We start from the raw sequence: 24,648 nt of genomic DNA on the forward strand, positions 1-24,648 counted from the left end.
TTTGGAGCATGAGCTTTCATGGGTGAATACCCACTTCGTCGGATGCATGTCCCTTAACCTTTGTAACCCTTCAAATGTTACAACAGATGGCCTCTCGGCATGGATGACTTGTTCATAGGGTTATTATGACATCTATAACCAACCTTTGTCTTTTTCCAGGGCGCTCAAGGCCCCATGGGTCCCTCTGGCCCCGCAGGCGCACGCGGCATGCCGGTAAGTCATCCTCATGAGGAATACGCTGCCTGGTCCCCCGAGTGGCTGAGCACCCACTGTTTCCACTGACGTCAGTTGCAGCTGCTCAGCACCTCTGAAAATCTGGCTGATATATGTCTGTGAGAGGGAATTTTCCCTTTTGTTCTGTATGCTTTTCTACTGCTGCATGATCCTGGGGAGTCCGTGCAAGGGGTTTCCACCTGGAACTCCTGTGGGGTGCACAGACTGGCACTGCATCCAGCTGCAGGGGATGCACTCTGGGCCGCGCCATGCCCTGCAGTGTGTGGCACGTCCATGCGTCGTGCCTGGCCCTCTGGGCTGGATCGTACCCTACGGCGTGTTGTGTGTCCATGTCGTGTGCTGAGCCCCCAGGGCTGGACCACGTCCTGCCCTTTGACTTTTCCTGCCCGGGCTGAAAGCTCTTCTCTTGCACCTCTCTCAGGGTCCTCAAGGTCCTCGCGGTGACAAGGGCGAAGCTGGAGAGGCTGGCGAGAGAGGTCTGAAGGGTCACCGAGGATTCACTGGTCTGCAGGGTCTTCCTGGACCTCCCGTAAGTTTCAGCGTCAGAGCCTCATCCTTGGCCTGAGCTTGCGGTGCAGGACTCGGGACAGAACATGCCGTGCTAGGACTGATCTGGCCGGGACAGATGCTGGGGCGCTGGGCTACGTCCCTGCCTTGGCCCCATGAGCGTAATCCTGCTCATACCACGGCCCCAGCCCTCTGCGTGTCCTGGGAGGTTCGGCAGCCTGTCTCACTGAAGGCCTGTCAAGAGCTGAGACATCCGGAGCCCTTCCACCCCAACTGCTCCCTTTGGAGTCAAACAAAGCCAGTCCCCCCTTTCCTCCATTCTCTGAGGGAAGTGGCTCTGGGCCACCTTCGAAATGGAACTTCTCACCACCCCGCCATGTTGGCCTTGCTGTGGCATACAGCTCCTAGGGCCAGGCGAGAAGCTGACAGCCTCTCTTGGCGTGGCTAAAGGGGGCCCTCTGCTGGGCCAGGCCTCTCTCATGCCTCAGAGACACCAAACGTACCTCTTGGGCCAGAATCCCATCTGGCCAGGGTTCCGCACCCCCAGAGAGAAGCTGTCCAGATGCTGAGATATGACCGTGTGGTTCTGTTTCCACCCCCTTCAGGGTCCATCTGGAGATCAAGGTGCTACTGGTCCTTCTGGTCCTTCTGGTCCCAGGGTAAGTCCAGTTCCCGGAGTACGGGAGGGTAGTGGGGGATGGACTGAGGAGAAGCACAGTGCAGGTTCAGGTGAAATGGCCTAGTTACTTTCTTAGTCAAGCTGAGCAAAGTGCTTGCTTGAAATAAATCAACAGCATTACGGGCGAAAAGGACACTGGGTTTTAGTCTTTCAGCTTCAAGGAGGGGAAATACAAGGGAGATTTTAGTAACCTGGATAAAGAACTCTGTACTTCCAATGTAAGGTTGTGAGCTGTGTGTAACACATACATGTGACCTCTGCTGGATTGAATAAGAATTGCTGCTGTGTGTGTCACTGCCCCTATAGTGCTAACAGCTGGTGGAGATTCTCCTTAGCATTTGCACTAAGGTCAGTCTCCGTTAGCAGCATAGGCAGATGCAGTTGGGTTCTCAGTGGCCATGGCATGTAGCAGAGGGATGGATGGGGAAGTCCGAGGTGCCCCATTTATTACGTTATGAATTAGCCTGGCTGCCTCATGAGCGCACGGAGCCCTCTGCGTTTGCAGTTGTCTTTTTACATCATGATTCTTTCACAGCCTGGCTCTCAACTCCCCCCCTTGTGAATCTTTTCTAGGGTCCCCCAGGCCCTGTTGGTCCCTCTGGCAAAGATGGTTCAAATGGCATGCCCGGTCCGATTGGTCCTCCAGGTCCTCGTGGTCGTAGTGGCGAAACTGGACCTGCTGTGAGTACCGTGCCCCAGCAGCCTTTCAACCTGGGCCTTAACGACTCAAATCCCACCAGCTAATGGGATAGCTCATCGCCCCATACACCACCAAAGGCTTGGCCTTCCCTGTGAAGTGCAGCTGCAGCACCCTTGCATGCCTTGAAATCAGTTGTACTGTGTCTCCATCACCCTAAACCACCCGGAGTGGTTCCATCACCCTGACCTGCTCCATCATCTTAATCTCCCGCAAGTAGCTCCATCTCCACAATCCACCCTGAGCAGCTCCATCATCCTGATCTGCCCCAAGTGACTCCGTCACCCCTAACTCTTATCACCCCAATTCACACCGAGTGGCTCTATTTCCGGCTGGTTCCATCATCCTAATGGGCTCTGTCACTCCAGTCTGCACCCAGCAACCCCGTTCCCCCACCAGCTCTCTCCCTCGGTGGCTCCATTACCCTGACCCGCCCCGAGTGGCTCTATCACCCAGTCCATCCCCACAGTGACTCCCTTGCCCCAGTCTAACCTCAGCAGCTGGCTGTCATTTCCAGTTAAATCTCCTAGCAGAGAGCAGCCAGGAGACTGGTAAATCCATTCATCAGCTCGATGTGGCCTCGTCTTCCCCTTTGCTGAGCCCCATATGGGGACGTGGTGAGAGGGGGGTGATAATAGGAACAGCAGCAACTTGGAGATTGGCTCTGAGTTCTAAACAAGGATCATCTCTTTCCCCATCCAATGCAGGGTCCCCCTGGAAACACTGGACCCCCTGGACCTCCCGGCCCCCCAGGCCCCGGCATTGACATGTCGGCCTTCGCCGGTTTGGGCCAGGTTGAGAAAGGCCCTGACCCTATGCGCTACATGCGAGCTGACCAGGCCTCTAGCGACCTGCGCCAGCATGATGTCGAGGTCGACGCCACTCTGAAATCCCTCAACAACCAGATCGAAAGCATCCGCAGCCCCGAGGGCTCCAAGAAGAACCCAGCCCGGACCTGCCGTGACCTTAAACTCTGCCACCCCGAGTGGAAGAGTGGTGAGTGCCGGGCACAGAGCCGGGTGCTGAGTGCGGGGCACAGAGCCAGGAGGGAACCCCGAGGCATTTTGACTTCTGAATCCCTCCCTGCCAGCCTCCTCTGCAATACTGACCCTTCGGGCATTGTATGGACAGGGGGTTGTGCAAACCTCACCTGCCACTCTGCCAATGTACCTCACTGCTTATCTGCTATTCCAGTCCTCAGCTTCCCATGCACACAGCTCTGCCGATGCCCCTCAGTCCCAACCCACACACCCACTTGCTCTTCCATTGGAGGTCTCCACCATAAGTCTCTCTCCCAGTGCACATCACAATGCCCACCTGTACTGCCCACCTGCTATTCCAGTCCTGGGCTCCCCTCCAACACCTCATGTGGATGCACTTCATTCCTGACCTGCACCATCCTCTGCTATCACAGCCCTCCGCCTCTCTCCTGAGTTTCAAAATGAAACCAAAAAAGCCCATTAGTCCTAGTTTTACCAAGACGCCAACCTCCCGTGTGTTTCCGCCATTGCAGGTGACTACTGGATCGACCCTAACCAGGGCTGTACCTTGGATGCCATTAAGGTTTTCTGTAACATGGAGACTGGCGAGACATGCGTCTATCCCAACCCCTCCAGCATTCCCAAGAAGAACTGGTGGACCAGCAAGACCAAGGAGAAGAAGCATATCTGGTTTGGAGAGACCATCAATGGTGGATTCCACGTACGTGCCTGTGGTTAATGTTTCAAACTAACTAGAGTTGGCCTCTCTTGGGGGAGAAGTTGAGTTTAGGGGTGGGATGAGAGATCTATTGTCTATTCGAAGGGAGAGCCCTTCTTTACCTCTATAGCCAGCTTCACATTTTATTTAGTGGGACCTACATTTTTCCAAAGTGAGTGGTGATTTAAGGGGGCTCCACATGCTCAGGGTTTAACTGATCGCCAGATTTGGGGTCGGGAAGGAATTTTCTTCCAGGGCAGATTGGCAGAGGCCCTGGAGGTTTTTCGCCTTCCCCTGCAGCGTGGGGCACGGGTCACTTGCTGGAGGATTCTCTGCAGCTTGAGGTCTTTGAACCACAATTTGAGGACTTCAATAACTCAGACATAGGTTAGGGGTTTGTTATAGAAGTGGATGGGTGAGATTCTGTGGCCTGCGTTGTGCAGAAGTTCAGACTAGATGATCATAATGGTCCCCTCTGACCTTAAAATCTATGAGTCTATGAAACCCCTCCAAAGAGGCCTGATTCTCAAGAAATACTGAGCAACCGCCCTCTGAAAATCAGTTTTCTTTAAGATGTTTCAAGTTGGGCACCCCACAAAATCCCCCTGGAATTACTAGTCATTTTTGAAAATACGGGCTCAAGACTCAAGCTGGTTGATGTCATTGAACCTCAATGGAAATTGTAATCAAAATTTCAACTCTCTTCCCCCCAGCCCCCCCCCCAGCCCCTCCCCAAAAAAACCTGGACAAAATTGGATCTGTTCCTGAAAAGTCAATATGTCTCTCACACACTGATGTAAACAGACATACTGACCCTGGGAAAGAGGGGATGTGTCATAAGTGGAGTGAAATCTGCAAAGGAAATAAGAATTCTTATAATCTCTTCTCAATCTCTAGCATGCCAGGTAGTAGCAAAACACGCCAGGCCAGATTAATAAAGGTATTTCAGTAGGAGCTAGGCACCTAAATCCCTTTGACAATCTGGTGCTTTGTATCCAAACGAGGCAAAGGGCATCTCAGCTATTAGAAAATGAGATTGTAATCGTGGGGATTTTTATAGAAACTTTTTACTGTACTTGAGTGTTGCTTTTCCCTGGCTTCTTCTGAGAACTATCACACCTCATATATTATAATGACCTGTGCCCTATCCAAACACCCTTTTCCATCTCAGTAACAAGAGCGGGGCCAGCTTTAGCAAGTGCGGGGCCCGATTCCTGGGGGCGGGGCTTGTACTCACCGGGCGGCGCTCCCAGTCTTCAGCAGCACTTCGATTGCCGGCTGGGGGAGGGGAGCCGAGGGGCTGGCTGTGCTCTGGCTGGGGTCGCGAGGCCGCTGCGCTCCGGCCGGAGCTCCAGCTGGGGTTGCGGGGCTGCCGTGCTCCGGTTGGAGCTCCAGCCAGGAGTGCAGGGCCGCAGGGCTTGCAGTGCTCCGGCCGGAGCTCCAGCTGGGGTTGCGGGGCCGTGGGGCTGCCGTGCTCCGGTTGGAGCTCCAGCCAGGAGTGCAGGGCCGCAGGGCTTGCAGTGCTCCGGCCGGAGCTCCAGCCGGGGTTGCGGGGCCGTGGGGCTGTCATGCTCTGGTCGGAGCTCCAGCCAGGAGTGCAGGGCTGCAGGGCTTGCAGTGCTCCGGCCGGAGCTCCAGCCGGGTTGCGGGGCCGTGGGGCTGCCGTGCTCTGGTCGGAGCTCCAGCCGGGAGCGCCTGGCTGTGGGGCTTGCAGCGCTCTGGCTGGAGCTCCAGCCGGGGTTGCGGGCCGTGAGGCTGCCGTGCTCCGGCTGGGGTTGCGGGACCGTGGGGCTTGCAGCGCTCCAGCCGGAGCTCCAGCCGGGAGAGTGGGGCTGTGGGGCTTGCTGCGCTCTGGCCAGCGCTCTGGCCAGGGGAGTGGGGCCGCCAAAGACCCCGGCGGAGCGGACTGCCGCCGGGGTGAGTAAAAAAAAATTTAAAAGGCACCTATGGGGGAATCGGGCGAATCAGCCTAAAGCCGGCCCTGAACAAGAGCACCTTGACTTTTCCACACTTAGTTTTTAGTCTTGTTTAGCACAAAGGCCTTTAGATCTGGGGGTGCCTTTGAAATTTAGACCATGTTAACAGTGGGATGAGGGTGACGATTCTGCAGTTCATGCCAACTTTCTGAATTTCCTCTTGACTTTTTTTTAACCATGTGGGGTTTTCACAGGAGCCCAAGGAAGTTAGGCACCCAAGTACACTTGGAAGGCAATGGGAAATGAGGTTGTCTTAGAAGACATATTTAAGATTGTCTTCCATGATTGCCTTTACCGTCCTAGCTAACATTGGAGGCCCGTTGCTACCCCGACTCACTAACCATCTCGAGCTCTCCTTCCAGTTTAGCTATGGAGATGACAACCTGGCCCCTAACACGGCCAACATCCAGATGACCTTCCTGCGCCTCCTGTCCACCGAAGGCTCCCAGAACATCACCTACCACTGCAAGAACAGCATCGCCTATATGGACGAGGCTTCCGGGAACCTGAAGAAAGCCATCCTGATACAGGGATCCAATGACGTCGAGATCAGAGCCGAGGGCAACAGCAGATTCACATACAGTGCCTTGGTGGATGGCTGCACGGTAAGCTGATGGAAGTTACTGATGCTTAGGGTTTATATAACAGGACATCTGCAAAGTGCTCTATACACATCAGCTAATTAATCCTCACAATGAGCTAGGTTGGTTGGTCAGCTGGTGCCATTATCCCCATTTCATGGGGAAACTGAGGCACGGGTTTTTTTTAGGGTCGTCAGCATTTTCAAACGCAGTGATTTTGTGCACCTCAATTTTTGGGAGATTAAGACATGGGCCTTCCTCATGGCACCTATTTCCCCTCTTGGAGATTGGGGCCCCCTAAGCATGGGTAATAGGTCTGATCTACACTTAAAACGTACACCGGCATTAGTCAGGGTGTGAAAAAAACACTCCCTACTGCCATAGCTACACCAACAGAGAGGGCTTCTGTCAGCACAGTTACATTGTTCAGGGAGGCGGTGCCCCCACACCGGCAGAACTCTTCCTCCTCTCAGCGTAAACTGATCTACGCCGGGAGGCTATGCCGGTATCAACTTTATACTGTCGATTGCTGTGGTCAGAGGAAGAGTAATTCACTTCCACAGTGAATTAAGAGCAAACAAATTCATTCTGAAGCCAAGCATCCACACAGACATTAGTGCAGTTTTAACTAACCCACTTGAAGTTTATTCCTGTGAACGTTTGTGAGTGTCAAGCCCTGCGCATCTCGCACTATCCCAGTGCCATGCTGAGGTCTGGCCTACACTTCAAATGCAGGTTGACATAGCTCTCGCACGTGGGGTGTGAAAAATCCACACTCCTGCGTGCCACAGCTTTGCTGACCTAGGCCCTAGGGTAGATGCAGCCAAGCTCATCAGAATAATGCTTCCGTCGACCTAGCTGTTGGCACCTGGGGAGGCGCTGTTCCTGGAGTGAGTATAAAACCTCTTTTTAGCAGTGACGGTAATTAATCACTGGAACAACTTACCCAGGGTTGTGGTGGATTCTCCATCACTGCCAACTGTTAAATCAAGACTGGCAGTTTTTCTAGAAGATCTGCTCTGGGAATTACTTTGGGGGGAGTTCTAGGGCCTGTGTTGTTACACAGGAGGTCTGATCAGATTATTATACTCAGAGGCACTGACTCTGTGGGTGCTGTGGGGCTGGCGCATCCACGGGGAAAAATTAGCAGGGGCTCCGCACCCACTGGCAGCCAAGGTCCCCTCGCCCCCACCTCCCCTCCTCCCGAGCGCGCCACATTCCCGCTGCTCCCCCTCCCTCCCAGCGCCTCCTGCCCGCCGCCTAACAGCTGTTTGGCAGGACTTTGGACTTTCTGGGAGGGAGAGGGAGGAGCGGGGATGCAGCGCGCTTTGGGGAGGAGGAGGAGGAGAAGAGGTGGGGTGGGGAAGAGGGTGGAATGGGGCAGGGAGGGGTGGGGCTGGGGTGGGAAAAGGCAAGGCGGGGACTTTGGGGAAGGGGTGGAATTGGGGCAGAGCGAGGGCAGTGCAGGGGCGGAGCCGTGGGAAGGGGGGGGGTCGAGCACCCACGGGGCAGAGGGGAAGTCAGCGCCTGTTATCACAATGGTCCCTTCTGGTCATGGAATCGCTGAATCTACACAACGGAGTAATGCTGGCACGGTGATAGTCCCCATAGCGTAGGCATCCCGAGAACACAGGTGTGAAATTCTAACCAGCCCAGACTGGGAATCTGTTCTTCAGAGAGGCCAGTTTTGATGGCGTTTGCAGCATCTAGTAATCCCTGGTCTCATTCTCTCCCCCAGAAACACACTGGCAAATGGGGCAAGACAGTCATTGAATACCGATCACAGAAGACCTCGCGCCTGCCCATCATCGATGTTGCACCTATGGACATTGGTGGAGCCGATCAGGAGTTTGGCGTTGACATTGGGCCAGTCTGCTTTTTGTAAAAAGAAAGAAAAAACATTTTTTAAAAAAAATCCAGTCCAATTCCATTAATTAAACCCAAACCAAACCAACCCCCCCACCCCAAGGACCTAAGTACTTTCCAATCACTTGTATGACTTCTGCACTGATGGGTGAATCAATCCCCCAATTGCCATACATCCACACGCTTACATTTTGGACTATTGTCTATTTCTAAAGCCATCACTGGGCAGACCGTGAAATAAAATCACAGTGTTATTTATTTATTGTCTTCCTGTAAGACCTCTTGTGGGGTCAGACGGAGGTGGGAATCTAACTGGCAGGTGTGAAGGCCCCTCCTTACAAAATGGACGTCCCAAGTACAGGTATAACCAATCCTTCTCCCCCCAGTGTATATCATCAGCAGGAGTACTGTGTATAATACAACAAAAATGGTGCTATTATTGTAAAACAAGTCTGTATTTTTTAACATCAATTGATATAAAAAAAAACTTTGTTGGAAAGTACAAGTTGATCTGAGGTTTTATTTTTTGTCTCTATCCATAGGAAGTTCCAGCATTCTGACACTTTCCCTTCATCCCTTTCTCAGTTTAACTTTTTTTTTTTCTCCCAAACCAAGATAAAGGAAGTTTCAGGGTCCCGTCTCAAACTTCCCTGGTTTTAAGCTACCTCATATGAAAAAAAAATATAAAAAAAATAAAAAAAAATTAAAAAGGAAAAAAAAATATCTTGAAACTGATCACAGGAGCAGACAACACAGAAGCTGTGAGATTTCTGTAAGGGAAATCACTAATTCTACAAGGTAACGGTGCTGATCAAGGGACTTCTGGGCACATGCTCCCTCTCGTCCGTGGCAGGGTTAGTGGGAATACTTAAAGAAAGGCGGGGGAACCCAGTAATGGCCCAGGGAGGCCGAGAGCGGCTCTCAAGTTTGATCTGACATGTTGTGTTACATCTGCCTTAAGTCTTACACATTTGGTATTGCAGTCGCCGTCAAGTGAATGGGATATACATGAAAACATTTGCCGTAATAAGGACTTGGGCGCTAGCTAGTTAAAGTTTCTTCTAACGTTTATTTCCAAAACTAAGCATGTGGATTGATCCCCAAAACTGCTTGCTAATTCTACCCCACCCCCTCTCTGAGAGTGCCTTGCTTTCAAATGACCCTTTGGTGACGTGAAGACTGGAACAAACCAACCAAAAAATATGTACTACTTTATATATGTAAAATAGACTTTTTTTTAAAAAAAAATGTATTTTACAAGACCAATTTGAAGCGTGGTAGAGAGTTCACACACACTACTTGTGATACAACTCTGTTCTCCTGTCTTTCTCAGCCCATCTCCCCACTCCACTCCCTTATTTTTCCACACTAAAGATAGAATGCTTTTCCTCTTAAAAAAAAATAAAACAGACACCGGTGTTGAATTTGTTTTTATTTGTATTAATTGCTGCCCGATGATGTAATCTTTGGTAAATAATGTTTTATCTTATCTGGGATCTTTCATGACAAACCAAAACAACACAAATAAAAAATTTTTAATTAAAAATATTTTAACTAAAATGGCTCTCATTTCATGATTTAATTAAAACAAGCTTCCTTCCAAAAAATGCAATTGCTAATTGGAAGAATAATCTCCGTAGCTGAAATCCCTGCCCCCTCCAAAAATACATCATCTCATTCTGCACAGCTTTACCTCTGTGCTTAACCATCCTGCATAATTGTGTTGTCCCTGCACATGATTTTAATCACATATCTAATGAATTTTTGGGTTTTTTCCCTAAAGCCCCAGCTCCTAGCCTCCAGTCGTTATGTGAAGCTCAGTTTTTTTTTTTTAAACTACATAGAACTCTCAATTGTAGAGAAGAACTTGAAATTAAACCAAAAGGCTCAAAAATCAGAAGGCAAATAAAAACCTCCATTTTATTAAGTCCCATGATTTTTTGAGCCCAGACTCATGCTTGTTGAATATTTGGGGTCAGTGATACTGCACGGCTGTTAATAGAGCTATTCCTGTGTCAAGTTAAATATATGAATACATCTTTGCAGGATCAGCGCCTTAATTTGTTGTCACAAGAATTTAATTTAAAACAGCCAGCTTGGAAGATTTATATATATGTTTTAAAGAGACACTTTGCAAATGCTTCTAATGTGGGCTCATAACTCTGGCACGGGCCCATGCGGGAAACCACGACCCAGCAGCACTCTGTACAACACTTACAACCGCTGGTTGCAATGTGTTTGAAGGCATCAAGTGAGGTGCACATGCACAGCCAGACAAAAAACAAGCGCAACAGCTCCCAGTGAAACCAGTAAGCGTAATAAGATGTCCTCACCTGAGTTGTTAGTAACGACTGAAGCCATGAGCGCTGGCTCTGTGCCACAAGCCTGCGTTAAAGAACTCTAGCAGTGTCATAAACCCCTAGAGGACAGAGCCATACGTGATTCGCATGGGTTATATAAGAGCTGCAGCTATCCTCATATGTTGGCAGAGAGATTCTTAGCTAACCCTACACCAGTTGTTCCCAAACTTGTTCCACCGCTTGTGCGGAGAAAGCCCCTGGCGGGCCAGGCCGCTTTGTTTACCTGCCGCGTCCTCAGGTTCGGCCGATCGCAGCTCCCAGTGGCCCTGGTTGGCTACTCCAGGGCAATGGGAGCTGCTGGAAGCGGCGCTAAGGGACGTACAGGCTTTTTTCATTCAATTTCCTTGTTCTTTTCATCTTGAGACACACAAACTGAGTAAAAAGAACGGAGCTTATTTCAAGATGCAGGTTCTAGCCTTGCACAAGTGCATGGTCTGTAACCACTGGCTCAGCTGAAAGAAAAATGCCTCCCAAAAATTCAGGGCTGCAAATTCCCAGAAGAACTGGCACTCAATACCGTGAGGGTCAAGGAGGTACAATGGGAGAAAATTATTAGCTTGCCTCCATCGGGGTCCTGAGGAAAAAGGACAGTGTGATTGTAGCTGGAAGGGTTTCTCCAGCTGGAAGGTGTAACATGGGTTTGGGATAGAGAGAGTCAGTCAGCCCGGAAGAGGGAACTGTCATTCGATCACAACCAACGTCACCTGAAAGTGAGAACAGGCGTGCACGTGGTACTGTTGTAGCCGGCGTTGCAAGATATTTACATGCCAGATGCACTAAAGATTCATATGTCCCTTCATGCTTCAACCACCATTCCAGAGGACATGCTTCCATGCTGATGATTGGTTCTGCTTGATAACGATGCAAAGCAGTCCAGACTGACACATTCATTTTCCATCACCTGAGTCAGATGCTACCAGCAGAAGATTCATTTTCTTTTTTGGTGGTTTGGGTTCTGTAGTTTCCGCATCAGTGTTGCTCTTGTAAGACTCCTAAAAGCATGCTCCACACCTTGTCCCTCTCAGATTTTGGACAACACTTCAGATTCTTAAACCTTGGGTCAAGTGCTGTAGCTATTTTTATAAATCTCACATTGGTACCTTCTTTGCCTTTTGTCAAATCTGTTGTGAAAGTGTTCTTAAATGTGCTGGGTCATCATCAGAGACTGCTATAACATGAAATATATGCAGCATGCGAGTAAAACAGAGCAGGAGACATACAATTCTCCCCCCAAGGAGTACAGTCAAATTTAATTGATGCATTATTTTTTTAATGATCATCAGCATGTCCTCCGGAATGGTGGCCAAAGCATGATTGTTTAGCATATCTGGCATATAAATACTTTGTAACGCCGGCTAAAAGTGCCATGCGAATGCCTGTTCTCACTTTCAGGTGACATTGTAAACAAGAAGCAGGCAGCCTTATCTCCTGCAAATTGTAACCAACCTTGTCTTAGCAATTGGCAGAATAAGGTAGGATTGAGTGGACTAGTATGCTCTAAAGTTTTATACTGTTTTCTTTTTGAGTGCAGTTATGTAACAAAAAAAATCTGCATTTGTAAGTTACATTTTCACAATAAAGAGATTGCACTTCAGTACTTGTATGAGGTGAATTGAAAAATACAACTTATCATTTTTACAGCGCATGTATTTGTAATAGAAAATATAAAGTGAGCAGTGTTGTAATAGAAATCAATATTTAGTAAATTTCAATTGGTATTCTATTCTATAACAGTGTGATTAATCACGATTAATTGTTTTTGAGTTAACTGCGTGAGTTAACTGTGATTAATTGACAGTCCTAATTATTAGACATAAATTAAGATTTGTGCAGGGGTTTGCCAGGGTTGAGCCCTGGTAACTCTGGGCTTGCCCTGTCAGTCAGGAAAGTAAAAAAAATTGCTTGAGCCCCAGCACCTCTTTCATTACAAATGAAGCAGTTTTAGCTGTGAGTCACAGAATGCATTGCCCCCTTCAGAGCACACAACATCTGAAATATCCATGCGGTAAGGGGAGACCTTGAAAGAAGTCTGCTGCATCTGTGAGGTGCCTTCCAATGACTCAAGATGTGGGTGGCAGGAATGGATGACAGTCTCCCCCTTCTTGCTGTAGACAGAGTGTGGTATCCTAACAGCTGGATGCCTTTGTTACACTGCCCCTGATCTGCAGGGCATAGTGCACGCTGGGCCATGCAGCCCCAGAATGGATGATATTTAAGTTAATGCTTTTACTCTGCTGCACTGAGTACTTTAGATGGTTCTCTGAAGTTCAGTGTTTGGGCTCTAACATTCACCAATTCAAAGGGAACAAAACACATTAGTACATTTGGTAAGATCCATACAGAAAAACGGGACAAAATGCAGATTAAAGGGATATGTTATCCAGGAGAAAAACGTTTGATCCTAGAGTACTTATATTGCAAACTCTTTGAGGCAGAGACCATCTCTATGTGGACACAGGAACTCCCACACTGGATCACAGCCAAGGTCCGTCTAGTCCAGTATCCCATTTCTGGCAGGGACCAGCACTAGATGCTCCAGAGAAAGGTGCAAGAACACCAAAGTAGGCAGATGTTAAGCCCTCTGTGTGTTTGTACAGATCCTGGCATGCTGGGGCACTGATCCATGATTAGGGGCACCAGATACTACTGTAATACAAGTCAATAAGTATTGCAAATTGATAATACATGGATTAGCCAGCTAAGAAGTTGAGAGTGGCACATCAGGCCAGTTGCAGTACAACGTATTCAAAGTCCAGGGCAGAAATGCAGGAGATGAAAAGAGTCAGGGACTACTCCATTCAAATGACACTTAGTGGTAAATAATCTCAGGTTTTATTTGTCTAGCAAGATTCAGTTCTAGAAATTCTGCCAGTAAAGTGCAATTCTATACAAATAGAAACATTTTCTTAAAATAAGGTTCATTTTCTACTTCACACCAACAAGAAACAAGCTTTCTTCAATGAAACGTTTTAGATATTATCAGTTTCCTTTTCAGAGTCTGACTGTTTGGTTTGTCCTCCCCACTAGCATAGCTATTTCCTCTAAAGCAAGATAGAGAAAGATGCCAGTTGATTTAGCCCAAAAGAAATGGGGAAGCTGAGTTGAATTATAGTGAATTTAAGAGCCCTGAAATCATGATGTGCAAGAGTCTGGCTCAGAAGCAGCCTACAGAATCATTTGAAGTGAGGAATTTAAAACTAAAATACCTTGTGCTTAGCCTTCTGTACCAGGGTTAACTGGCTATTATACATCCTAAGATACAAACTGCATCACTAAAATGAGCATTTGAGACAGGCAACTTCCATTAACTTAAGCGAAATCAGCTCAAGTCTGCACTCAGCCAAATCCCCATGCAAAAGTGAGCCAATGTCTGGAAAAACTACACAAGGATACTGCATATGTAATCTTTAAATCCTTTCCTTTAGCGAAAAAATACAGAAGTACAAAAATGCTATTCTAAAATATTGGCCCTTACAAACCAGTACAAAGTTTTCCTGCTAAAAGAAAGCAGCAAGTACACAGATCAAACTGCTCAGTGACAGGTTCCCTAGCTTCAGTGACACCCAAGAACTTTAATTTCAACATATACCTAGAGCAGTAGCTTCAAAACACTGCATGAAGGAAAAAGGCCCAAGAGCTATATGGTCCATACAAGGAAATCAGTACGACTCCTTTAGAGCGGTGAACCTATTGAAACACAGCCATCACTAAGATAATAGGGTTTTGATACACTGTAGAGGGACACCCGCAGATAACTTGGTCAGTAAGCAAACCACCACCCCAAATAGAACATATGCTGGTTAGCTCCAATTATTTCCCCTTCCAGCATCCGTCACAAGTTCCAGCTACAGAGAATAAATATGAGCGCCAATCTCTCCTGGAATGACTATGCGTAGAAATCCTAACAACAAAATGCCATAACATTTTAATGGTATGCTGTCACTGAGCAGAATGAGGGGCAAAAAGAGTTTCACTGAAACAGCATGTTTGTCCGGAAAGGACAAAAAAAAATAGAGCAGAGCCCACCAAACAGCAGCAAAATTCAATCCCCAGCATTTATCCCAAGGCAATGACAGAGTCTGAAGCCTTCTTTGAATTTCATTAAGTCTTTCCATTGAAAGATATATTTAAAACAGTTCCTTGATTTCTTCTGGGTTCAATTCTAAGAAATTCATTGCAACAGCTAAAGACCAGATTGATGTCAAGTTATAAGTGGGTGGGAACTCAGCATGTTTTGGGAAGGAAGAATCAGATTGGATCACAAATCACTCTCAAATCACTGCCCAAAAGGTAAGCAGTGCAGCCAAGCTGCATATGCATTAACGTGAAGTGCCACATGATTTCAGACACCTCCTGTTCACTCCAAGTTTCTCCAAGGACATCAACGATCCCTCTAATTCCATTTAAAAGTTACCTTGTGATCCTGCCTACAGGTACATAATTCATAATAAAAGTCAGTCTGCATGATCACTTCCCGAAGAGAAGTATTAGTTGACTCAGTTGTCTTCAGAGTATCCTCCTCTCTTTGGTTACACTATCTAGAGTAGGTGGGGTGGACACAGGCCGAGGGTCCTGGACAGCTGTGGAATTAGCGCCACAATCTACATAGTGATATGTTTCCAAGGAGCTCTGAGTCACATGGCCGATGTATGAGATTTTCACTGATGTTCTGGAAGAGAGAGATTCAGTTTAGCTCAGAAAGGACAAGTAATATTTAATTGGCTTATGAAATGTAAAGACACTAATCTGGGAAGAGATTATGAAAATATCAGACAGCAATAGGAGTGACTCTGCTTTTTAGTTATCTCCTTCCCCTGAAAAACTGATGACTATCTTGGGCATTTATACAGCACTTATCACTGTGGTATAGAGGTACCCAGATAAAGGATGTTTGTTAGTTTGTGGGACATTTTTCTTCTTCATCAGAATTTGCTTAGGTGCATATCAGATTTTCACATTTATGCAACTAAGCTTTAACTGTTCTGCATTCTTCACAGCTGTTGGGGCCAGCAGCCTGCTGCAAATACAATCACCATACTCTTAAAGAGAGGCAGCAATCCACATCTGACTGTGCCCTAGTTAAAAGTGGAATCAAACTTCCCATGCCAAAAACTGAGACTGACATGTGAATCACTGCTATACAGAAGGCACAAGGAATAGGCACATATAGCCCTCCCCTCTGCTGCTAATGGAATAGAGAAGAAAAAATGATCAAAGGCCCACCCAACTTCCACATTACGCAGCTTTTCTTTGCCTGCAGCCAGGGCTTGTCTCTGCAGCCCTTATTCACCTGGCTAGCCCTACTGCAGTCAATCAGAATACTCATGAAAACAGAGCTAGAGATTAGGCCCCTAGATCACAGTGATGGGAATCTGTATGATAGATACTGAAAGTTACTTCTGATACAACCATCACCTGCTTTGCCATCCCACTCCCGGTTCTTCCGCCAACTGTCCTCTCCTACAGAGGGTGACCCACACTTTACACAGTCATATCCCCTAGCAGCTGGCCAGACTTCCAGACACATGGAACTAGCTTGGGATGCTTGCTTCCCAGAAGGAATTGGTATGCAGTGCTACAGGTTTAACTCTCATGCTGTTAGCAACAGTGCTAGTTCCAAGCCCAGATTAAAGAGGAAGTTCTTGCTGTTGGGTCTGTGACCCACTAAGGTAAAATCTTACTGCAACAAAAAGAGTCCAGTTAAACCAAAACTTGAAGATGGTAGGTGAAAATGAAGCTCAAAACACAAGTATGACAGATCTCAGTGAAGGCCAAAAGGAAGCTGATATCTCAAGACATCAAATCCTGATGACCAAATCTGCACATCTGGAAAGGAGTACCACAACTAGCAAGCGACCACAATCAGTGAAGGAAGTGGACTGCCCAATGTGTCAGCAGAACAGAAGGAACTCAGGTCAAAGTAAGGAGGTAATTTTGTCACTGCAATTCCATTTCCAGTGCAGCAGAGCATAAGAAGAATTACATACCTCATGAAGATCACTATGTTATGCACTGTGACCTTGGGTAATGTGCAAAAGAAACTGTAAGAGACCAACACAGAGAAACATGTTGGAAGAAAGACTAAAACAGAGTTTGATTCATAACAAAACTTTAGAAAGGAATTTTTAAAATTTCTTGGGCATCCTGGAACTCCCTTTTGGCTTTGGGGCTGCTCTGGCTGAACTGTCCAGAATATTTAACAATTTTTTTTAATGTTTGAAAAGTGTGGCACAGATGACCTATCGGGTCTGGTATTTTTGACCAACAAGAACTCGTTAAATAAAGCTGCGGGAGTCAGATCTGATATCCAATTTAAGCAGAATCTTTGCACGAAATATAGAGATAAATAATAAATAATCCTTACTACACATAGGAGAAAGGTCCACCCATCTCTGATTTCACAGTGAAATTCACCTGAAAAGGACAAGAGAAGACATGTTCAGCAAATAGTATAATGAATCAGAAGTTACTGATGGTCACTAGCATCTCTATTAAACCAAGTCAGGTTATTCCCTACAATATGTTCTCCAGTGCTTTGTCCAATCCAGCTATAAGAGACTCTAGTTTCCTTGCATCTATTTCACCATTCAAAGCCTAATCCACACAACTATCACCAAGTTAGGAAACAGAGAAATACCACAGCTGAAATTTGTCATGGGGCAGGACCCAACAACGCAGTAAACTGAGTCTCTTGACTTGGTTATAGCTGTGCTGTAGATGAAGGTTAGTCTGTACATCCCAGTGTCAGGAAGGTTCTCCTTCTAGCCTAGATTTTCCCTTGTCTAGTTTCATCCTATTACTTCTAGTTATACTCTGATTTGACCCCTTTAGACAAATTTCTCCGTCTTTTAGCCATTCACAGCATTCAGATATTTGTTAACCAACACACCATGAGGGACACTTAAACCAGTTTCTTTTAATCCTTCTTCCCAAGTCAGCTCCTTTCACCCCCAGAAGCATTTTGGTTGTTTGGATTTCTCCAGTTTATCAGCATCTTTTCCCTGGAACCCAACAATACATTCCAGATGCAGCCTTGCCAGAGCTGAACAGAAGGAGATTACCCTGGCATAACACTTCTTTATAGTGGTCCCAAAAGCTGCATCGGGTTGGTTTTTTTTGTTTTGTTTTAGCTTTTTTGGGGGGGGGGGGAATTGTCATATCACTTGGCAAGCACTAAGACTTGTAGATTTTAATATTACCGCTTACCAATTACTTCTTGACTAAACTGTCCAGACTCACCTTGTCCCATCCAACTTACTTGGTCAACTTTTGTAAAAACAGTTCAAAGTTCAGTCATTAAAACCCATCAACTTCCCCAGTGTCTATCCACCATTTTCTTCTTTCACCAATATATGTAGTAGACCCTTCATTCCTATTAACTCACCCTGCCTTTTTTGGGGGGTGAGGGGGGACGGGAAGGGAGAGGATGCTAGATTTGTTCTTTTCCTGTTAGCCTTAACATCTTTATTCTTGTCTAGTCCGACCCCAATTCTCCATTTCCAGTTCAGGCTGTGTTTAGCCACACAAGGAACTGGTCAGAGATGTGAAGCCTCACTGGTGATATCTCATCACTTGCATTTTAATGTAGCTATGGGTCCCATCTGGTTAGTGCACAAGCTGGGAGGAGAGGAAAAAGGGAGGGTGTCTCTCTGTGCAGAAGGTCCCGCTCATTAGCACAGGAGCCTCAGCCATAAGTCATCTAACTTTTTCCGTTGGAGCCATTTGGCTGTGGGTCACTTCCAAAGGCCAGTATCACCAGCAGTAGGGCATGGTTCAATACTCTCTACTCAATACTCAAGAAAGGCTGTAATACCAGTTTGTCGCTCAGCGGCTGGATGCGGGACACATTGGTAATCTGTTGGGTTCCAACCACAGTGTTCATGTACTGCACCTGGCTGGCTAGGCTGGTTACTGCAACTGAATAGAAATTGGAGTTTCTGATCCTCAGGGTGGTCTGAATCAAGAAAGAGAGAAGACATCAGAATCCGAGTCCTGTAGAGTCCAGCAGCAAATTCACTCACGCAAAGGATTAGACAGAGCTTTACCGTGATGGCAAGAATGACAATGGAGTTTTTCTGGTCGAACCAAACTTGAACCCCTTTGATGCCCTCATCATCCACAAGGACCGAGTGTGGAAACAGGAAGAAAATCACCAGCCCTGATATCAGAAGGCAGAGCAGCACAGACAGCAGCACATAGAGCTTCCTGCAACAGACATGAACATTTACCCACTTTGCCCTAATACCGCACTTGTGACCGGAGAGTCTCAATTTACAAAAATGAACTGATTTTAAAGGCTCCGTGGAAGGTAGGAAGCATATTATCCCCATTTTACGTATGCATGACCCAAGACACAGAGGGACTCAGTAACCCAGTCAGTCTCTGGAACAGCCTTGAGGAAACCACAGATCTGAGCTACTTGTATGGTCCCCATAACTGTAGCATCAGAGCATCTCACAATCTTTAACATATTTATCCTCACAGCACCCCTATAAGATGTAAAATAGTACGGGGCTATCATTTCCATGTGGAGAACCAAGACACAGAGATGCTAAGTGACATGCCCGAAGTCAAACAGGACATATGTGGCAGAGCAGGGAAATGAACTCAGTTCTCCCAAGTCCTAGGTTAGTGCCCAAACCATTGGACCAACCTCTCTTTCTCATCAAGTCCTGGCTTGTTTGTTTAAAGCCAATGGGCACGGTTTCCTCCCATACAATGAGAGACTAGATCACCAGCTGTTACTAATGAAGTTCGAGCAGTACCAAAACTCTCGAAAAACCAGAAGAAAAAGGACTGAAAGAACAAAGGATTCCATGAAAAAATATCAAGTGCTATACATAAACCACTCCCCGAGCTATCAGACAATGCACCTGAGCTTCCCTGGAGAAACATATCACAAATAATAAGTGCTACTCCTACATGATTAAGATTAAATTGGATAATGTGTCTAAACAGCTCAAATAAAGAACTGGAGGCCCTTTAAACTGAGGCATTTTACCAAAAAGAAAGGGATTGAGTGTACCAAAAAATGTAAAGATGGCACTCACAGAGTCATTCTCCACCCCGCCCCACCCCCCTTTAACGTTTTCAGTCTGGTGCTTCTGATGCTGATAAGCCAGAGTTTCTTTTAAGACTGTAAAAGGCATGAAGTGGAGTAGCTATGGGGTTTTCATGCACACCCCAAGAGTGGGAGTTAATGGGAAATAGTTACAGCTAAAGAAGTGTTTAATAGCATTATCTTAAACTAAAGCATGGAAGGCGGCACAGAAGGAAATGCAGAGCCAGAGCAATATTTAGTTGTGGCAGCACAACCAGTCACCAAATGAGGAGCAGCCACATTTATTCCTCACGAGAAAGATTAGTGGACATGCGTTAGACTCTTTTACTCTGAACTTACGTTCTCTGGGGACGGAGCCTCTGGTCACTGTATGGTATTAGCGCCACCAACTCATTTACCTGCTCTAGAAGACAAAAGGAAAAAGCTTTGTCAATTCCACCCATTTGCAAAGTCACTCTGCACTAAGCTCCCTAAAACTGAGGGCATTGGAAATGACTAGAAGCTGCCAAGGGTTTCTGGGTATGCATTTTAATATCGTGCTCCCTCAACATGAGAAGGAACATTCTTTTCTAGACTGTAGCAGACAATACAAATATCACTGCTACCAACTGGCTGGGTTTGGATAAACTGTCTCATTGCTTCCTTGACTTAACAGTTAACACCATGGGACAGATGGCCCCACAATGCGACTATCTAGCCCAAGAAACCTTTTCTTCTTAGGCCTGTGCCTTAAGATTCTCAAACACTATTTAGGAGCTTTGATCTTGGGAAGTGACCAGGCTTTGAAGACGGAACTTGTTAGGAGCTATGTGAAGAGTACAAACCTAATTCACTGCACAGTTTTTTCTACACAAAAAGTTCATTCAATGACTTTTTCTATACAACAGGAGAAACTAAAACAGTTGCAGAAAGAGAAACAAGCAAGGGCAGCCAAGTTCACTTCAGAAGAGATTTGTAAATCACAGAGGGAATTTTTTAACCAGATCCTGAGATAAGAGTTTTATCTAAATAAGGAAGGTTTCTAGCCCGTATGTAAAATGCTTTGGGATTTAAGCTTCAATACAGATAGGTTCACCTGTGGGAATACAGCCAGTGCCTTGGCAAGTCGGGCAGGTGATGCTGTCCCGACCTGTGAACTCAACATATGGAAACTTGGCAATGTCTTCCTCACGATCTCTGCTGTCTAGTAAGTCCTCATCATTCTCTCTTCTCTGCCTGGAAGACGCATTACCACCGAGAGAGAACAGACACCCCATGGCAACAGATGAAGAGTTGCTGGCTGTCCTAGAATGAAAGTTGGGAAGAGCCCGGCTCGTGATCAGATAGGATTTCCAGACCTGCCTGTCTGATCCCCTCCCTCCTTCACTGAGGGACACGCTGCTCTTCATCTAGGAGGTCTACCTCTCCCCTACCCACACTGAGGGACAAAACCCTCTTTAAATGCTCCCTCCTGCAAAAAATGCCTCCTCCACCTGCGCCCCCCCCCCCACTGAGGCATTCCACCCCTCTCATCCCAGAGAAATAACCCCCCTCCCTTTCAAGAGAGGTGCCCCCCCCACAGGTATCGCTCCCCCACCCCACCAAAAAGAGCCAAACCTCCCCACCCCCAGGCAAGATCCCCCCCACTCTGCTTCCATCAATCCAGAAACACACACACCCCTCAGGGCCAACCACCACTCCATCCCTTCCTTCCCTTCTCCCAAGGCCACCCCGCCTCCCCCCCCTCAGTGGCCACCCACCCCTCCCACGGACACCCCCGCGTTCCCCCTCAGGGACCGAGCCTCCCCCTCAGTGGCCACCCCACACCCTCCCACAGACCCTCAGTGGCCACCCCACACCCTCCCACGGACCCCGCATTCCCCCTCAGGGACCGAGCCTCCCCCCTCAGTGGCCACCCCACCCCCCCCCCCCGGACCCCCCCCCCCGCGTTTCCCCCCTCGGGGACCGAGCCTCCCCCCTCAGTGGCCACCCCACACCCTCCCACGGACCCCACGTTCCCCCTCAGGGACCGAGCCTCCCCCTCAGTGGCCACCCCACACCCCTCCTACGGATTCCCCCCCTCAGGGACCGAGCCTCCCCCCTCACAAACTCCCCGCAGGGACGACGACTCCACTTCGCCCCCGTCCCCTCAGGCCCCAGCGTGGCCCTTCGCACCTGCCGGGACTCTCACCCCGACAAGCCCGCTCCCCGCACTGCGCATGCGCCAGCTCAGGCTCGCCTCCTTACGACGGCGCTTCCGAACGCGACGCGCGCAGGTGGGCGGGGGGGGCGCGGCTAAAAGGAAGCTCCGCCCCTCCGGGGGGACAAGGCGGGGCAGCCCTACTGCGCATGTGCCCAGAGTGAGAAAAGGTGGGGCGGAGGGCGAGGGAAGACTCCGCCTCCCATTGACCCGCCCCGTTCTTCTCCGCCCCTCCCAGCCCACACTGCGCACGCGCAACAAAAAGGCGGGGCCAAGATGAGGTAAAAGCGGGGGAGAGGCTTAGAGAAAGTTCCGCCCCTCGGTGACGGTGAGCCGCACCCGGGTTTATCCTTGCCAGTGCGCATGCGCAAGGGCAAGAGGCGGTGGAGATACACGGATAGAAGACTCCGCCCTTAAAAAACAAATCTTGTGGGCGGGGCCCCCACTCTGTACGCGCGCTCTTCAGCCCGCCCTGCTCTCACTGCGCATGCGCCAAAACGGGACGACGACCTTCCGGGCTATGTGATTGCGCATGTGCTAGCGCTTGTCCTGTCCCTGTGGCCTTAGGGTCTTCCTGCGCATGCGCCCAGTGGGGAACTAGGGTGTGTGTCAGTGCTTGGGTGGCAGAAGGGCCCCTGGTGAGTGGGTGGTGGGGGTGTCGCTATGACGCGAAGGGCCCTCCCCACTTATGGGGCTTGGGTTGCAGCTCTGCAGCTGCCTGCTGCCCATTTGTCCCAGTTATAGTGGTTGCTGAGTGTGAATTCATGTTACCATCATTAGGTTCCAGGGTTAACATGAATTTGCTAGCTGCAGGAGAGCCTGGCCTGATCCTCCTCTGCTTTGTACTCCCACCACAGTTCATTGCTGACCCCGCCCCTTACATAGTCATTTACACCAGTGCAAATTCTGGTTTGGTAGCATTTTAAATGGTGCAAATGGCTGGTCAAGGTGCAAAGTAGCAATGAAAGGAGACCTTTTATGGACCCAAGTCTCTGTTGAGCAGTACCTGGTGCAGCCATTTCACCAGTGGAAAATGCTACTGTTCTGATTTGGGCAGTGCAGAAGTGACTGGCCTAGGGTTGTCACCTGCCCAGGTTTTCCCAAGACTCCCTTTCATGAGGTACGTGGCCTGGGAAATCTGCAAGGCTACCCAATACGCACTGCCAGCTGCCCCATTTTATGGGCTCAGGAACATCCCCGTTCTCCCTGTTTTTTGTACCTCAGAGTAGCAGCTCTTCTTGGTTCTGTTTTGTAGTTTATTCCTATGCAGAGTGTAAGATGCTGCCAAATCAGAAAATCGTGAGAACACCTTACACTTAGGTTTGGTCTACACAAAAAAGTTACGTCAGCACACCCCTGATGGACGTAGATATACCAACAAAAACCCCAGCATGGATGCGGCTATGTTGATGGAAGAGGGCTGCTTTCGAGTGGCTAACGGCATGTGGGGAGGTGGTGTAACCTGTGTCTACACTGTGGAGTTTGGCTGTCATAGGCTCATAGGGTAGACATACCCCTACCTTGCACAGGTATAGAAAACTGCACATGGTGAAAGACTGGGGAGAATCAGGCCTCATGGAGCAGGTGTATGTCCGTTTTAATGCAAGCTTCAATTTTGCTGCACAATTCTGTGGCAGGTGCTGAACTTTCCGACAAACTCTGTGGTTGCGGAATTGCTGTTTCCCATCACTCTCTCTTGGTTCTGCCCACACTCACAGTTAACGCACAAAGTTTGACTCACTGGAGCTGCAGTGGCAGCAATAATCTAGATTGAAAGGATGCTTTCCTGCCTTTGTGGTGGCTCTTGAGGTTAATATCAGTAACTTCAATAAACCAGGGACAGGAAACGGGCCTTTTTCAATTCTGCTTCTAGTCGCCCATAAAAAGCTGTGAGCAGGGAATTCAGTTTACGTCATAGATGTTGTAAAGAAAACCAGAGAAAAATGGTGAATACGTGGGCAGACTAAGAAATGAGGAATTGAATACTGGTCTACGCACAATTTTCATACCGCTATAACTATTTTAAGGGATATGAAGAGGTGGACGAGCCTTTCTTCAGGCAACTAACAGAAGTTACTAGATCACAGGCCCTGGTTCTCATGGGGGACTTCAATCACCCCAATATCTGCTGGGACAGCAATATAGCATAGGCGCCAACTTCTCCTGGTGCTGGTGGGTGCTTGACCCACCCCCGGCCCCGCCCCAACTCCACCCCTGCCCATTCCAACCCCTTCCCCAAAGTCCCCGCCCCAACTCCACCCCCTCCCTGCCCCTATTGGACTGGGAGGACAAGCGGGGATGCGGTGCACTCAAGGGAGGAGGCAGAGGCGGAGGTGAGGTGAGCTGGGTTGGGGAGCTTGGCTGCTGGTGGATGCACCCACCAATTTTTCCCCGTGGGTGCTCCAGCCCCAGAGCACCCACGGAGTCGGTGCCTATGCAATACAGCAGTGCACAAACAATCTAGGAAGTTTTTGGATAAAATTAATGACCTGGAGCAGTGGTCCCCAACGCAGTGCCCGCGGGCACCATGGCGCCCGCTGGGGCATCTATGTACACCCGCATACCGGCCGGCGGACAAGCATCCGCTGAAATGCCACCAAAAAGCAGCATCACCAAGAGGCATCGCTGCTGAAATGCCGCTGATTTTCAGCGGCGATGCCTCTTGATGATCATAATGGTCCCTTCTGACCTTAAAGTCCATGATTCTATGATTCTAAGTGTACTCTCTATGCCATTATCTAAATCACTGATGAAGATATTTAACAGAACTGGACCCAGAACTGATCCCTGCGGGACCCCACTCCTTATGC

The 24,648-nt window shown here is 48.3% G+C and overlaps 2 protein-coding genes across 4 annotated transcripts in view; one reads left to right on the forward strand and one right to left on the reverse strand.

Moving 5' to 3' along the window:
• The window catches only part of COL2A1 (collagen type II alpha 1 chain), a 66,294-nt gene extending 57,798 nt beyond the window's left edge, over positions 1-8,496 (forward strand). Inside the window, exons 47-54 of the mRNA XM_039514506.1 lie at positions 160-213; positions 656-763; positions 1,347-1,400; positions 1,994-2,101; positions 2,825-3,113; positions 3,631-3,818; positions 6,154-6,396; positions 8,111-8,496. Coding sequence (XP_039370440.1) covers positions 160-213; positions 656-763; positions 1,347-1,400; positions 1,994-2,101; positions 2,825-3,113; positions 3,631-3,818; positions 6,154-6,396; positions 8,111-8,257 — 1,191 coding nt within the window. The 3' untranslated portion in view covers positions 8,258-8,496. The remainder of the gene's footprint in view (positions 1-159; positions 214-655; positions 764-1,346; positions 1,401-1,993; positions 2,102-2,824; positions 3,114-3,630; positions 3,819-6,153; positions 6,397-8,110) is intronic.
• Positions 8,497-13,407: 4,911 nt separating this feature from the next.
• TMEM106C (transmembrane protein 106C) lies at positions 13,408-21,981 on the reverse strand. Of its 3 annotated transcripts, none has more exons than XM_039514902.1 (8): positions 21,830-21,981; positions 20,735-20,943; positions 19,999-20,062; positions 18,644-18,803; positions 18,412-18,552; positions 16,963-17,012; positions 16,586-16,639; positions 13,408-15,267 (listed from the first exon to the last, which is right to left on the reverse strand). In XM_039514902.1, exons 2-8 carry the CDS (start codon positions 20,913-20,915, stop codon positions 15,105-15,107), a joined length of 813 nt encoding a protein of 270 aa, XP_039370836.1. In that variant the 5' UTR covers positions 20,916-20,943; positions 21,830-21,981; the 3' UTR covers positions 13,408-15,104. The 3 variants fall into 3 exon arrangements, with proteins under 3 accessions (XP_039370836.1, XP_039370835.1, XP_039370837.1); XM_039514901.1 differs by having other exon boundaries at positions 21,814-21,969; XM_039514903.1 differs by lacking the exon at positions 21,830-21,981 and adding an exon at positions 21,745-21,808.
• Positions 21,982-24,648: the final 2,667 nt, after the last annotated feature.

Source organism: Mauremys reevesii, linkage group 25, assembly GCF_016161935.1.
Source record: "Mauremys reevesii isolate NIE-2019 linkage group 25, ASM1616193v1, whole genome shotgun sequence".
Taxonomy (NCBI): domain Eukaryota; kingdom Metazoa; phylum Chordata; order Testudines; family Geoemydidae; genus Mauremys; species Mauremys reevesii.